This window comes from Teleopsis dalmanni, chromosome 1 (genome assembly GCF_002237135.1).
Source record: "Teleopsis dalmanni isolate 2A chromosome 1, ASM223713v2, whole genome shotgun sequence".
In the NCBI taxonomy this organism is placed as follows: Eukaryota; Metazoa; Arthropoda; class Insecta; order Diptera; family Diopsidae; genus Teleopsis; species Teleopsis dalmanni.
Genome location: NC_051846.1, coordinates 9,354,497 through 9,368,281, shown reverse-complemented (window position 1 = coordinate 9,368,281; position 13,785 = coordinate 9,354,497). Strand labels below are relative to the sequence as shown.

The following is a 13,785-nucleotide window of genomic DNA, read 5'->3' as shown; positions in this document are numbered from 1 at the left end:
TAAGAAGGCATGCCTTTGATTTAATTAATAATTTTGCATTATATTTTTGTTTGTAACTAAATCTACTTTCATTCACTTTCATTATATCTATATAATTTCTTATCAACTACTTGAACCCATAGAAATTTTTCGTATAAAAGCAACCACAACTCGACAAAAAGTATCAGTTGTTTAACCTTTCTCAACGATTCAGCACTATGAAATTGCTTTTAGTTTTCGCTTTGGCTTTGGCTTGCGCCTCTGCCTTTGATCTTAGATCAAATGAAATCTTCTCCCGTAGTGCCGTGATGCCAATTCTTGATGAGCCAGAGGGACGTATTACCAACGGCAACACTGCTTCAGTAGGACAATTCCCATATCAAGTTGGTCTTTCATTGAAGGTCAGTGCTATCTCCTCTGCTTGGTGTGGTGGTTCCTTGATTGGAAATTCCTGGGTATTGACTGCTGCTCACTGTACTGATGGGTAAGTTTCAAAAAAAACGAAAAAATATTATTTAAAAATATAGTTATTATTTCTAACATATCTTTACACCTTTATTTTGTTTAGTATATCATCCGTCACTGTTTACTTGGGTGCTACAGTCCGTACCTCAGCAGAAGTAACCTCTACAGTATCAAGCAGCTCAATCATTATTCACTCCGGTTGGAATTCTAAGACTTTAAAGAACGATATCTCTTTGATTAAGATCCCATCCGTATCATACAGCACCAAGATTCAAGCCGTTAAATTACCTGCAATTGCTAGCTCATATTCAACATATGCTGGTGAAAAAGGCATCGCTTCTGGTTGGGGTCGTATTAGCGATTCCGCTACCGGCGTAACCAACAATTTGCAATATGCTATAGTACCAATTATCACTAACGCTGTTTGCGCTACTACATTTGGCAGCACTATTACTGCCAGCAACATTTGTGTATCTACAACTGGCGGAGTATCCACCTGCAACGGTGATTCCGGCGGTCCATTGGTTTTGCAATCTAATAATATTCAAGTTGGTTTGACTTCCTTCGGTGCTGCTGCTGGTTGCGCAAAGGGTTATCCAGCTGCTTTCACACGTGTTACCAGCTACTTGGACTGGATTAAATCTAACACTGGAATTTCCAGTTAAAAAATAATAAACATTGAATAAAAATGAATAAACGACTATATTAAAAAATAATTTATTTCCTTTTAATATTATAAATCGCTTAGCTAAGATTAGTTAATAGTATAACTATAATTATTATAATCCCACAGTACTCGAACGTGTTTTCATTTCATGTTAAAAAATTTGGTTACCAATTCCAAGTAAAAGTGCAAATAAATTTCAGAATAGTGCTGCCGTCAGCTGTAATCTAACAGTGGGCAACTTTCTAGTTATGAGCAAGCTACGTCGTTCAGTTGATGTTTGATAGCCGTTCAAAGCAGACAACCTCGTGAATTTTTACGAAAATGGAAAAAAGTGAATTTCGTGTGCTGATTAAGCATTACTTTTTACGTAAAAAAACCATCACTGAAACTAAGGAAAGACTTGATAAATACTACGGGGACTCGGCACCATCAATTTTAATGGTTTAGAAGTGGTTTACAGTGTTCCGTTGTGGTCGCCGAACGTTCAGGTCACCCAAAAGAATGATCACGCCGGAAATTGTCGATAAAATTTATAAAATGATATTGGAGATCGGAGAATGAAAGTGCGCGAGTTGGCTCATGCTGTAGGTATCTCAACTGAACGGGTACATCATATTTTATACGAATATTTGGACATGAAAAAACTCTCCGTGAGATGGGTACCGCGTTCACACTCGATCATAAGCGCAATCGTGTGACCACTTCAAAAGAGTGTTTAGCGATGTTCAGCAGTAGTCCGAACAATTTTTTTAACCGTTTTGTTACTGTGGACGAAACGTTGATCCATTACAACACGCCAGAGACCAAGAAACAATCGAAACAGTGGGTTGCTAGGGGTGAATGTGGACCAAAGTAGGCCAAACAAAGTCTGTCAGTCAACAAGGTCATGCCCACAGTTTTTTTGGGATGCAAGCGGTGTCATTCACATCGATTACCTCGAGAAAGGTAAAACGATCACCGGCAAATATTATTCAAAGCTTTTGAACAGATTCGACGTTGATTTGAAGCAAAAACGGCCGCATTTGGTAAAGAAGAAAGTGCTGTTCCATCAAGACGTGCATACTTGTCTAGTCACGATGGCCAAAATCCGCGAATTGGGATACGAACTGCTACCCCATCCAGCATATTCTCCAGATTTAGCCCCCTGCGACTATTTTCTGTTTCCAAATCTAAAGAAATGGTTGGGCGGCAAGAGATTTGAGTCGAATGAAGAAGTCATTACCGAAACAAACGCGTATTTTAAGAGCTTTGAGAAAACCTATTATTTGTGAGGGAATAACAAAATTAGAAAAACGCTGAACTAAATGTATGGAGCTAAAAGGTGATTATGTAGAAAAATAAAATGTTTATTTGCCGAAAAAAATTTGTTTTATTCAAAAAGTCACTAACTTAACAAACCGCTCTCGTAATACACTATATACTTATATGATAAAGAGTATTGAAGTCAAAGGTATAGAATCGGCTTATCTATCATTTATCTAATAATTTCTTAAGTATAATAATCTCCGTTATAAGTCAATACCTATTTATCTTTAAAGACATTATTGCTGAGTCATTCAGAAGTTAAATACGTGTCTGTAATGCTTTATAGGTCTATATACCCTTTACCGTTTTAAAATTACAACGAAACACTGACAATCTAAATAAAATACAGTTATATTATAAATATATGGATCATTTAATGCTTTTTTAACCAGTCTTTCAGAGTTTCAATTTATATAAAATGAAGAGAACATACCAAGAAAAGTATTATGTAGATTCAAAACATCTATAGGTACGGAGATTATGGAATTCCTTTTTTGAATCTATTCGGGAATCCCTAATTTATTTTCTACTATTGCAAAATGAACACATAATGATTAATTACAGCCAAAAACTATGCAACACATTTTCGAAATCGATTTATAAAATAAATTAAGTTCTTTGAAGGAATAATTTTTTTGCTATATTGCTGATATCAAAGAATCACCTCCCATATTTATGTTACTTTAGAAAACACCTAGTATGCACTTTCATCTTTTTAAGTCACTAAAAATCATATTTTCGAGAATTCATCAAAGGATCACTAAAATAATACTATAGTAACCCAATAAAGAGTGAGGCAATAACCATTAGTTTTTGTTGATATTACTGCAATATAAGTTTGGTAAGGGACTCTCCATGTCGTTAGACTGGCTATATTACCTCACAAATTTCATTATAAATATCTATGTGAAATTCAATCAAACAGTTTATTCAAAAATTAGTAAATAATTCAAACATTATCCACTACAAAACCGAAACAAATTGCTGAACCTCACAAACTCACAGATCTATCAACTTATTTTCAAGTCTGGCTATGGTAAAGATATACTACACTATCGATTGAAACCGATATGCCATTAATTTGGTTATAGGCACAAGGTGTTGTTAACAAAATAATAAATTGTTAATAATAATAAAGATAAACAATACTCTAAAACAGTAAAATATTTAGACGTCTTAATGTTCTATGAGATATCACGCTTCACGGATGAACATCAAATATAACAAGGTCTCTCTTTGCAAAGTTCATTATAATAGTCAATAGTCAATTGATGTTTTAAGGAAGTGGTGATAGTTATACTACAAAACGGATATGTCTTGGTAGACCGAAAGCACTTCGAAAAAATATATAATTACAAAACGTAATCAATGTAATTTTAGATTTGGTAAACTATACTGGCAGCTGAGTCCGAAAATAAATTGCTCATCTATAAAATAAAACAAGTTTTTGAGAACAGCAAGCAAAATAAAACTACAACAATTCTAAAGGTACAATCAAATATCCTTTGAACAATCACTGAAGCAGAATGTTATGTAATAGAACCAATGCAGACATATATCGGGGCAAAGAATTTATCGACTAAGAAATATCATTGAACAATGCATTTCACTACTAACACCACTAAACACTACAACGTTTTTATCCTATTCAAACCCCGAAATTAGACTATTACAGGGAAAACAAGCGACTCACCTAAACATTCTTCACCTGTTCACTTAGATAAGAGAATGCACCTTCTGCTCAAAAAGTATCCGGATTCTGTCGTTTGTTAAGTACTCCTTCAGTAATAGACCTTTTCAAAAAAAATTTTTTTGTGTTATGTTGGTACACCTTTTCTTGACATATGGTACAAATTTGAGCGCCATCTGTAAATTAATTTGTTTACAGCAGCTGTTAATGTGAGACTACCTCAAGTGCATTTAGCGATTTTTACTATGGAAAATACTTGTTGTACGCGATTTTTTGACCAAACACGGCACCACTGTCATCGCTAAGGCACCATATTCGCTAGATCTGGCGCCGTGCGACTTTTTCGTGTTCCCGAAACCCAAATTGCTCCTTCGTAGTAAGCGTTTTGAGTCGATTGAATCGGTAAATGAGAATTCGCCGAAGGAACCGAAGGAAAAGCCATACCTGCACGGACCTACGAAAAGTGTATGGAAGATTGGGTTAAGCGTTGGCATATGTGTATCGCTTCAGAAGGAGCATATTTTGAAGGAGATAAAATAAATTTGGAATAAAATTTGAATTTGTGTTTTATTTACAAAATCCGGGTACTTTTTGAGCTATATATATTGATCATATCAAAATTTATGAAAAGCTATCCAATATAATCCAATATCAGATCATATATTATTTATTGATCATACACGCAGATACCCTTCCATCTCACATAATTAACAGATATTTCGCGTTTTAATTCCACATTATCCCTATACATAAACTGAACCATACAGTTGTGTATATAATTAAACAGATCTTTTATTTTTACTGATTAGTTTTACAGACTATCAGAAACTACTTCAATTATGTTCCTTTTCTTAGCCAAGGACAGTCACAGAGAAAGTGTGTGATTTTCTTTTTCGTCTAAGTTTCCGCAATTCCTATAATAAGTTTTGGAATTGAAGGTACAATTTCTTTGTGTGGACTCCACATCACATTAATATATGAAGTACGGTACACTCTGCAGGGAAACATATACCGGTACCCATAAAACTTCATCCATAAAAAAACCAAGATGGGTTAAACTGTTTGCTTTTTCATTCTCTTAAATTTTTTTATAACCTGGACATATAAGATTGGTATTCGTGACTTGATTTAGCCAGCTGATTTCTATGACTTAGTAGTTTTGATTAAATGACAAAATGTTAGTGTTTTAATTGCTGTTTGGCTGTGATCATACATTATTTGTAAAACTAATTGTAATATATAAAAGAACATGTATTGGGCAATATTCCTTATGGGAAATCAATTATAATCAAATGTATCTATAACCTCTCTTCAATTTTCAAGTAATTTCATAATTTCATCGATGTCAAACTTCTGTAGTTTATCGGCGAAAACCTAAGCATTGAAAACCTTGATTTTCAATAGACCTTCGGTCTGCCAGTTTTTACAATTAAGAGAATTTTACTGAGACTGAGACAAACAGTAGTTAGACTATGCAAGTTCAGGCTTATACGATGGATGCATTAAAACTTTCCAATCAAGTTTCCAGTCATGAAAGATGTGTGTGGTCTAGCATTGTTTTTACGAAACACAACCCTTTTATTCCTCAATTCTGATCGCTTTAGCTTTATTCTTTCATACATTCGATTTGTGAGCAGTAGAGCACCCAATTAGCCGTTGCACCAGGAGTAACTCTCAAGTGTAGCTCATAATAGAGAAGTCTATTCCAATCCCACTAAATACTTAACGTGACCTTTTTCACCATTAATCCAGGCTTTTATGTCGTTTATAAATGTTCACCGGCCTTAGAACATGATCGCTTGCGTTGAATATTCCCGCTTTCATTTTTCATTGCTTCTAAAAATTCGCTTCAAAAATGAATGAATTTCGTTCTGCTTCAGTTAAATCATATGGTTTGGAACATTGAGCCTACTCTTTTTAAATGACTCCAAACTGTTATGTGGTTGCTGTTTTGTGTCTCCGCTATCTTCTGACAGTTTAGGCCGTGTGCGAGTTGGAGAAAATTAATGGTAAATTGAGGGAAATAGTGAATTATGTTGGTATAGCTGCGAATGTTGGTATTTACCAGAATTTCGAGTAGGGTAAATTATATAAAAATTAGGTAAATTAAATAAATTTAAAAACTTTATAAACAAATTATAAATAAATGCAATAAATAAATAATTAAATATTTACTTATTTATTTACTTATTATTTAATAAATAATTATTTAAATTGAATTTACTTTAACTTAATTTACTCGAACTCGCACACAGCCTTATGTATCGGTCTTACTCTACCAGTTTCGAAATTTTAGTAGCTTTTCTAGTGACTGGCCTATCAGAACGAGTTATATCTCGTTTGTGTTTATAAGTACCAATATCATCTAATGACAAGAAAACGTATATGGTATACTTTTCAATATTACCATATTTAAATACTGATTTAAATATTATCATCCCAAATACTAATAATACATATTTATATAAATAATAATAATATTAATAGTATTTAAATATTTTAAATACTAAACTTATTATACTGTAATCCTTCCTATTAAAGCTTCCTTGACTTTATCTAAAAGTTGCTCTAAGCATTTAAATAATTCAAATTATTCATTTTGGCATGTCTCCCACTTGAAATTAGATTCGCTCCTGGACTTTGAAAATTTTAAATGTTTGCGGCCATAAACAATCTTATTAACCTGAATACAAAAAATTTTAATTTCACAGTGGCGTTCGGATTTGAGCATTATCTTCTGATAATCAGCACTCCAAAGACTATATGCGATTATAAATTATAATTTCAAATGAAAACAATACAAAATCTATTAAAACATATTTAATGGCGAATTATCATATTTATCAATGTTGCAATCTTAGAGATCCGAATTAGGTGTATTGACGTATATCCACGTATAAAAAGAATGGTATATTTCCAAAGCAATTCAGTCAAGAGTTGGGTGTACACTAATCAGAATGAAATTTGCTTTAAGTTTAATTTTCTTTTGTATTTTCTCCACAAGCGTTGCATTGGAATTGGGACATTTGTCCCGCAACAATGCTGAGATAGAAGAACGTATTGCAGGTGGGGATCTAGCACACGAAAATCAGTTTCCATATCAGGCTGGATTAAGTATTGAACTCCAAAATGGGTTTTACACTTGGTGTGGTGGTAGCATTATAGATAAGAATTGGTTATTGACAGCTGCTCATTGTGTTGAGAAGTAAGTACGCTAGTACGTTTCGGTCTATGATACATTTCTTTAAAGACAATTTTGAATTTGGTAGCGTTATATCAATTACGGTTAATCTTGGCTCAACCAAACGTTTGGAACCCAAACATCACCTAAAACTGACACCTGCTCAAGTTATTTTACATACTAACTGGAATAATCGAACATTGGAAAATGATATAGCATTACTGCACCTACCAACGCCGCTTACATTCAATGAATCTATATTTCCGATCAATTTGCCGCGTTTAGCTAAAACCTATTCCACTTATGCACACCATGAAGGCACTGCCACAGGTTGGGGAAAAACTAATGACGGTTAGTTGTAACTTTATCAAATGATAGATGGGAGCATTCTTGTATATAAAAAAAAAATATTTTTCTAGCTTCTCCTACGATATCTGAACACTTGCGCTATGTCACAAGGTTTGTGGAATCTAACGCTGAATGCCAATTCTTTTATGGCGCATCAGTACATGACAGTAATATATGTATTGATACTACTGGCGGACAATCTACTTGCACTGGTGATTCAGGTGGTCCATTAGTAACACACGATAGTACTCATGGGCTTATACTTATCGGTTTGACATCTTTTGGCAAGTCTTCCGGCTGTACCAAAGGTTATCCCGCTGTCTTTACTCGCATCACGTCGCACCTGGACTGGATCCAGAAGATATCCGGTGTAGCTTATTTTTAAATAAAATCCTTTGTGTCAGGCACACAATAATTAAAGTGAAAAGTGCAGGACACTAATATATTCAAATCCATTGACAACCTACTAAAGACTGCTTTTGTTTATAATGAAATTAAAATGTGGACATTTAAATGAGCATGTGTAGATCACTATAGTTCATTAAAAATTATTTATAACCCAAACTTTTCTTATAACTAATCATAATTTGCTTTTGAATTCCGTTTCCAAAGTACAAATAAGAATTTCTTATTAAAAAATACAATTGGTAAAAAATAAAAATGTTTAAATGATTAAAAATATAAAATAAATTGAGTTTTATTTATGAATTAAATATTCTTTTCGGAGTAAGAAACCATATGAAATTTTCTATGAAAAAAACAATAATCAGTTGGATCAGTTCTTAAAACTTATTTTAAGGCAATACCATACATAGTTTTAAAAATAGTCTATTTATAACTTACTGCACAAGTTAATACGACTACATATAATTTTTTCTGTATATACATCGGCACACATTCTGCAGTGGGAGCAAAAACAATGAATTTAAGTACAGATTATATATGAGTGCTAATCCATATACTCATAATAATAAGAGGATACTAAAACAGTGTCTTCTTCCAAGACACATGCTTTGCAACAAAATTTTTGGTTTTGATGAAAGCCCTTTTTCTCATACACAATAACTGTTGTTCTTGCCATAGCACCCCATCGGACCTTAGAATTCATGAAAATTAAAGTATTAAAAAACAAATGTAGGGAGAATATAAGAAACGGAAGGATGGATAGAAATAATTAAATCTAGCCTGGGTCGTGAACAAACCTTGTAGAGCTTTAACTCGATAGGGCACTAAGCAGATGAGCGACATTGGTTATGACATTGGCAATTACTTTTTTTATATGTACGTTATAAGTAGCTGTGTAATATAGAAATATAATTGGAACTCAATTAAGCCACGACAGTTCTTGAAAACTGTGTTATCCGAACGGAAGAGCCTACGTTTCAAAACCACCCACCTACACATACGTCCGATCGCCGATCGCTTCCCAATGTTTTGATAATATTTCATTGTTACTGATTATATTATAAAGAAAGCAACAAAGCATTTGTATAAAATACTATAATACTACTAATTACACAAACGCACTGCACAAAACTTATAGAATAGTTGTGCCACGCCAAGCAATTACTTGTCATGTATAAATACATATATTCTCGTAAGCCCTGAGCTTCTCGCTGTTTCGAATTGAAGTATTGAATTGGAGTATTGATATAGCTTTAAGATCAGTTTACACTCTCACTACAATCTTCATCATTTCAATGTTATTGTTATTATTGTAACCCACGGGGTTACAATCCCATCTATCGAGCCATACCTTCTTTCGAGGCTCTCATTGAGGCTGACAAAAAAAATACACAAACTTAAAAAAGACCTGGGCACTTTTTAAAGATATCTTCAAACGCGACTTCGACAATGTTTCTCTGTCCATTACTTGGATAAGACAGAGAAACAATTTCGCAGCATTATCATCAAATTTGCTAAAGCAGCTATTTCTGTAGATACGATTAAGGTGTTAAGGCTGTTCCAAAAAACGCGATAACCTCCGCAAACTAAACCCAGCCGAACATTCATAAAACAATGGACGAACATTGCCGTAATGAATGGAATGTAATACGATTATATATTCGATGGGATCAGCGGCCCTGATCTCAAGCATTGTGGGTATCACACACCTACATTCACCCTTTCATTACATACAACACTCACCACCTACTACATATTCCTCACACCCCATAGCCTTGAAATCCATTTATGTTTCCTTATCTACAACAACTTACTATAAATTCAAATTAAGTGAATGCACTCCGTGTTTTCAGATAAATCTTAAACAAATGCTAATCACACAATAATACGTATATAATAATTTTAATTATAAATAAGTTGATATGTATTCTAAAATAACATCAAAATGTGTTTTACTTCTATTTTAGCGTAAATAGAACTAAAAAAATATAATATATTATTAACATTTTATATTTATTTAATATTTCATTTAGAAGCATTATAAAATTGCTAGGAGTTTAAATATTTATAATTTTGATTGTAGAGAAATTTATTTTATAATACATATAGCATCGACTAAAAACATTATTGAAAAAAACTTAACTAATTTAGTTGCACCACATACGACCGCTGTTTCTTTCTTTCACTTTCAAATATATTATATGCATATTCAAATTGATTTTTAATTCATTCTTAACTACTATAATTTATTAACTAATTATATAATATGAAAAAATTAATTAAAATTACAGAAATTAGATTTAGAATCAGGCACAATTTATAAATCTTTCAAACATTTTTAGTTTAATATTTTAATATCAACGTTAGCTATTACCGATTTATATATAACAAAAAAAGATCTACATTTTTCAAGAACAATTTAAAATTATATTTAATATATTATTTCATATAAAAATTACTTTAGGAAGTTCATAATTACATTTATAATAATCGTTATATTATGTTCAATTATTTTATTGAAAAATATATAATTCCTAAACTTCTCTTAAAAATTTCAATAAAGTAACTATACTAATTATTTACATAGAAATACTTTTATATTTTATTTTAAATTGCATATCTGAAGACAAACCTAAATAAAAAATATTGAATAAAATTATGATAAAACCTGTAGTTTTTCGTAAATTAATATTCTTCTTATAGTCTCTTAAGTTATTTTGGAATGCCATTTTACAAATTGTTTTTTATTTAAACGTTTAAGTTTCTTACAATTACTATTGCAATTAACAAATTTAAAAATTAAATTAGAACCAATTAATAAAATAGCTTAAACTGTCAGTTAGTTTTTAATATAATTCAAACTTTAAGTTTTAAATTAAACAGTTTTAAAATTTAATATTATTTCAAATTTATTAGTATATAAAATGTTTGAAGTTTTTGTTTGTATGCTTTATATATAATTTTATTATATCTTAACGATTTTATTTTTGTTTTAAATAATTTAAATAACTTTTATTTTAAATATTTTTTAGTATTTATCATTATTACATAGTTTAAAATATTTAAATGTTTAAAAGTTAGTGTTAAAAATAATCTGATGCAGAATATAGCAAAAAAACTTAAAATATTGCAGAATCTGCTATCGTGTTCTTTTACAATTTTTTATATAAAAAATAAAAAAAAAACAACAGTTGACTGAATATTTTAATTTACAATTTTTATTTAAATTTGCAAAAGCAGAAAAATAAATTATAAAGAAATAAATATAAACATTTTTACACGTTCAATTGAGTTTGGTTTTTAACTTGTATATATAAATGTATAATTCCTAAATATAACTCACATTCTTAACAGTATAAAAATTATAAAAAGTATTATGATACAAAAACAGGCTAATAAATAAGTACACGAGTTAAGGGAGAAGGCCTCGGCACCGCTGCGTATTAAATGTGGCGGATATCTTCGTTGTAAATGTCGTTGGGTGTGGGTGTGGGTGTGCTGCATTTCAGTAGAAAACATCCCAATGGTGTTCGTCGTGTTGGTGCAGCTGAAGCAGCCATCACCCACGCCAACGTACACACGACTGAAGCTATTAATCAACTCCAGCAAAGCCTTGACTACCCTCGATAGCCTTAATTAATTTATCTTTAAGCTGCACATAACCTTCATAAGGTGGTAAATCCAAGCGATTGAAACTAAAAAAAAAATCATAACATAAATAATATAAAATTATCAATATGTTATAACATATACCATGTATGTGCTCTGGGATAATTATTTGGTGTTCCCCATTTTTCAATTGTAAACATTTGTGGACCATTTGACCCATATAACTCTTTAAAACCATTCATGGGTACACGTGATGTTCCTGTTACAAATTGTAATAAACGTGAACGCATTTCATTAGAGAAGGATAACACCGCACGCCAGAACCACTGTATGATAATATGATTCATATGGTAATCGCCCTTATAAAGCGTATTCTCACGCCAATCTTTAACATCTATATTTTGTATACCACACATTAATAATTCCAACTCATGCTCGTCAAAAATTTTTATTAAATTCAAGGGTATAACGGACCCAAAACCATCTAAGAATGCGGACATTTGTTCTTTAACGCGCGCTACAAAGCGCCATTCGATAACAAGTCTAAAAATAAAAATGAAAATGAAAATATTAATAGTTATAAATTAGAGGAAAATGTCAAATCATAGAATCAAATTGAATAATTTATGTAGAAACTTCAAAAAATAGAAACAACATAATTTTTAATTAAGAATTTTATGTCCTATGACACAAGTTTTTAATTTCAAAAGAAATTTTTTTAATCAAGTAAATACTTGGTTGACCATATAGCTGATTCGGTTATTGCCAAATATCCAACATCAGTGAGTCTTTGGAAAAATCTGTACAATGGTAAATTCTATCCATTTAAAAAACTGTTATATGTGGTTCAAAACAACAACATATAAAAAGAGATCTTTTGATATTCTTCCACCTTTTTGGATCCGTAAAATAATTCTATGTACATCAGTGATACATAGTTTTACAGTCACTGTACAGCAAAACTTTGTTGGAACGTCTGAATCTTGCATTAATTTGCATTTATTGCATTGCTTTGCTTCATTAATTTAACTAAGCGTTTGAAAATGTACGAGCTCTTAGATGTCCGACACTGTTCCAAATATTTGAATCGAATACTTTATATGTTCGAGCAGCTCTGAATATTTACAGTTAATTAACAAGAACTTCTGCATATCATGGTGTTTGCAGATACAAACGATAAAAAGTTTATAGTTCCTAAATTAATTTCTAAATTGTTGTACGGTAACACAATGGCCCGTCCAATAAATCTAATAGACCCAATTATAATAAGGCATCGTTACGATCACAGGTGTTATATAGTCCGCTATGTAAATTGTTCCTGCGTTTTCTAGTATTTGGCCTGTTCACAAATTGCTTGAACATCAACATTGTTCTGAGATAAATAAAAGCATCAGTAATATCCTACACTTTAGTCATATATACCAGAATAATTTCACAGATCCTCTTATCATTTTAGTTACATACATATATTTATTATATGTAGTTACACACTTACTTAATGTATTCATCTTTGTTTTCATTCGTTACATCAATGTTTGCACCACCAGGTTTTAGCTCGTGTTGACTTTTCTGCCCAAACGTATCCTCATCAACACAAAATGTTAATTCCAAAATACGTGGATCGTTTTCCTTTATCCACATAAGTGAATTATAATATTCTGTATCAACAGATTCCATATCTTTAAGATCAATTGACTTTTGTAACATCATTTTATAAAACGGACGTATGAAGAATGCATCAAGCAATTTGCCATGATATACTGCCATACCAGCAATACGACCAATAAATCTAAAAACCACAAAAATATAATTATTATATTGTTAATTAAATGAATACTAAAAATTAAAATTAATACTTACTTAAAGTAGCTCAAATGTTCTTCATTGCAAAGCCCACTGCCATTATTTATTTGTAATGTATAATTATCCATAGCTGAATACTCAAACAAACCATAATATGGATTAAACATTTCCTTTGATAATAAGTAGAACCACTCTCTTGCAAGGCCACCATAATCTAAATAAAGTTTAAAAAACATGATGAATAAGTAATATATTAATTGAGAATAAAATAATAACGAATATAAATAAAAAAAAATAGACGATTTTATATTATATGAATGCATACCTAAACCT

At 31.5% G+C, this 13,785-nt stretch overlaps 3 protein-coding genes across 3 annotated transcripts; 2 read left to right on the top strand and 1 right to left on the bottom strand.

Moving 5' to 3' along the window:
* The first annotated feature begins 153 nt into the window (after positions 1 to 153).
* Positions 154 to 1,160, top strand: LOC119668356 (serine protease 1-like). The gene is made up of 2 exons (XM_038077831.1): positions 154 to 463; positions 548 to 1,160. The coding sequence occupies exons 1-2, from the start codon at positions 198 to 200 to the stop codon at positions 1,107 to 1,109; spliced, it is 828 nt and encodes a 275-aa protein (XP_037933759.1). The 5' UTR covers positions 154 to 197; the 3' UTR covers positions 1,110 to 1,160.
* Positions 1,161 to 7,063: 5,903 nt separating this feature from the next.
* Positions 7,064 to 8,178, top strand: LOC119677103 (brachyurin-like). Its single transcript, XM_038088373.1, has 3 exons — positions 7,064 to 7,311; positions 7,376 to 7,638; positions 7,707 to 8,178. The coding sequence occupies exons 1-3, from the start codon at positions 7,064 to 7,066 to the stop codon at positions 8,018 to 8,020; spliced, it is 825 nt and encodes a 274-aa protein (XP_037944301.1). The 3' UTR covers positions 8,021 to 8,178.
* Positions 8,179 to 11,504: 3,326 nt separating this feature from the next.
* LOC119668237 (E3 ubiquitin-protein ligase Nedd-4) lies at positions 11,505 to 13,665 on the bottom strand. The gene is made up of 4 exons (XM_038077684.1): positions 13,510 to 13,665; positions 13,145 to 13,438; positions 11,794 to 12,192; positions 11,505 to 11,735 (listed from the first exon to the last, which is right to left on the bottom strand). The coding sequence occupies exons 1-4, from the start codon at positions 13,617 to 13,619 to the stop codon at positions 11,633 to 11,635; spliced, it is 906 nt and encodes a 301-aa protein (XP_037933612.1). The 5' UTR covers positions 13,620 to 13,665; the 3' UTR covers positions 11,505 to 11,632.
* Between the last annotated feature and the right edge of the window lie 120 nt (positions 13,666 to 13,785).

What these genes read in the sequence shown, in the direction of transcription:
- LOC119668356 (XM_038077831.1), top strand. Translation starts at nt 198, where the DNA reads ATGAAATTGCTTTTAGTTTTCGCTTTGGCTTTGGCTTGCGCCTCTGCC. An exon ending in GCTGCTCACTGTACTGATGG is followed by an intron (nt 464 to 547) that starts GTAAGTTTCAAA and finishes TATTTTGTTTAG; the next exon opens with TATATCATCCGTCACTGTTT.
- LOC119677103 (XM_038088373.1), top strand. Translation starts at nt 7,064, where the DNA reads ATGAAATTTGCTTTAAGTTTAATTTTCTTTTGTATTTTCTCCACAAGC. An exon ending in GCTGCTCATTGTGTTGAGAA is followed by an intron (nt 7,312 to 7,375) that starts GTAAGTACGCTA and finishes TGAATTTGGTAG; the next exon opens with CGTTATATCAATTACGGTTA. An exon ending in TTGGGGAAAAACTAATGACG is followed by an intron (nt 7,639 to 7,706) that starts GTTAGTTGTAAC and finishes ATATTTTTCTAG; the next exon opens with CTTCTCCTACGATATCTGAA.
- LOC119668237 (XM_038077684.1), bottom strand. Translation starts at nt 13,619, where the DNA reads ATGTTTAATCCATATTATGGTTTGTTTGAGTATTCAGCTATGGATAAT. An exon ending in GAACATTTGAGCTACTTTAA is followed by an intron (nt 13,439 to 13,509) that starts GTAAGTATTAAT and finishes TGTGGTTTTTAG; the next exon opens with ATTTATTGGTCGTATTGCTG. An exon ending in AACAAAGATGAATACATTAA is followed by an intron (nt 12,193 to 13,144) that starts GTAAGTGTGTAA and finishes TTTTATTTTTAG; the next exon opens with ACTTGTTATCGAATGGCGCT.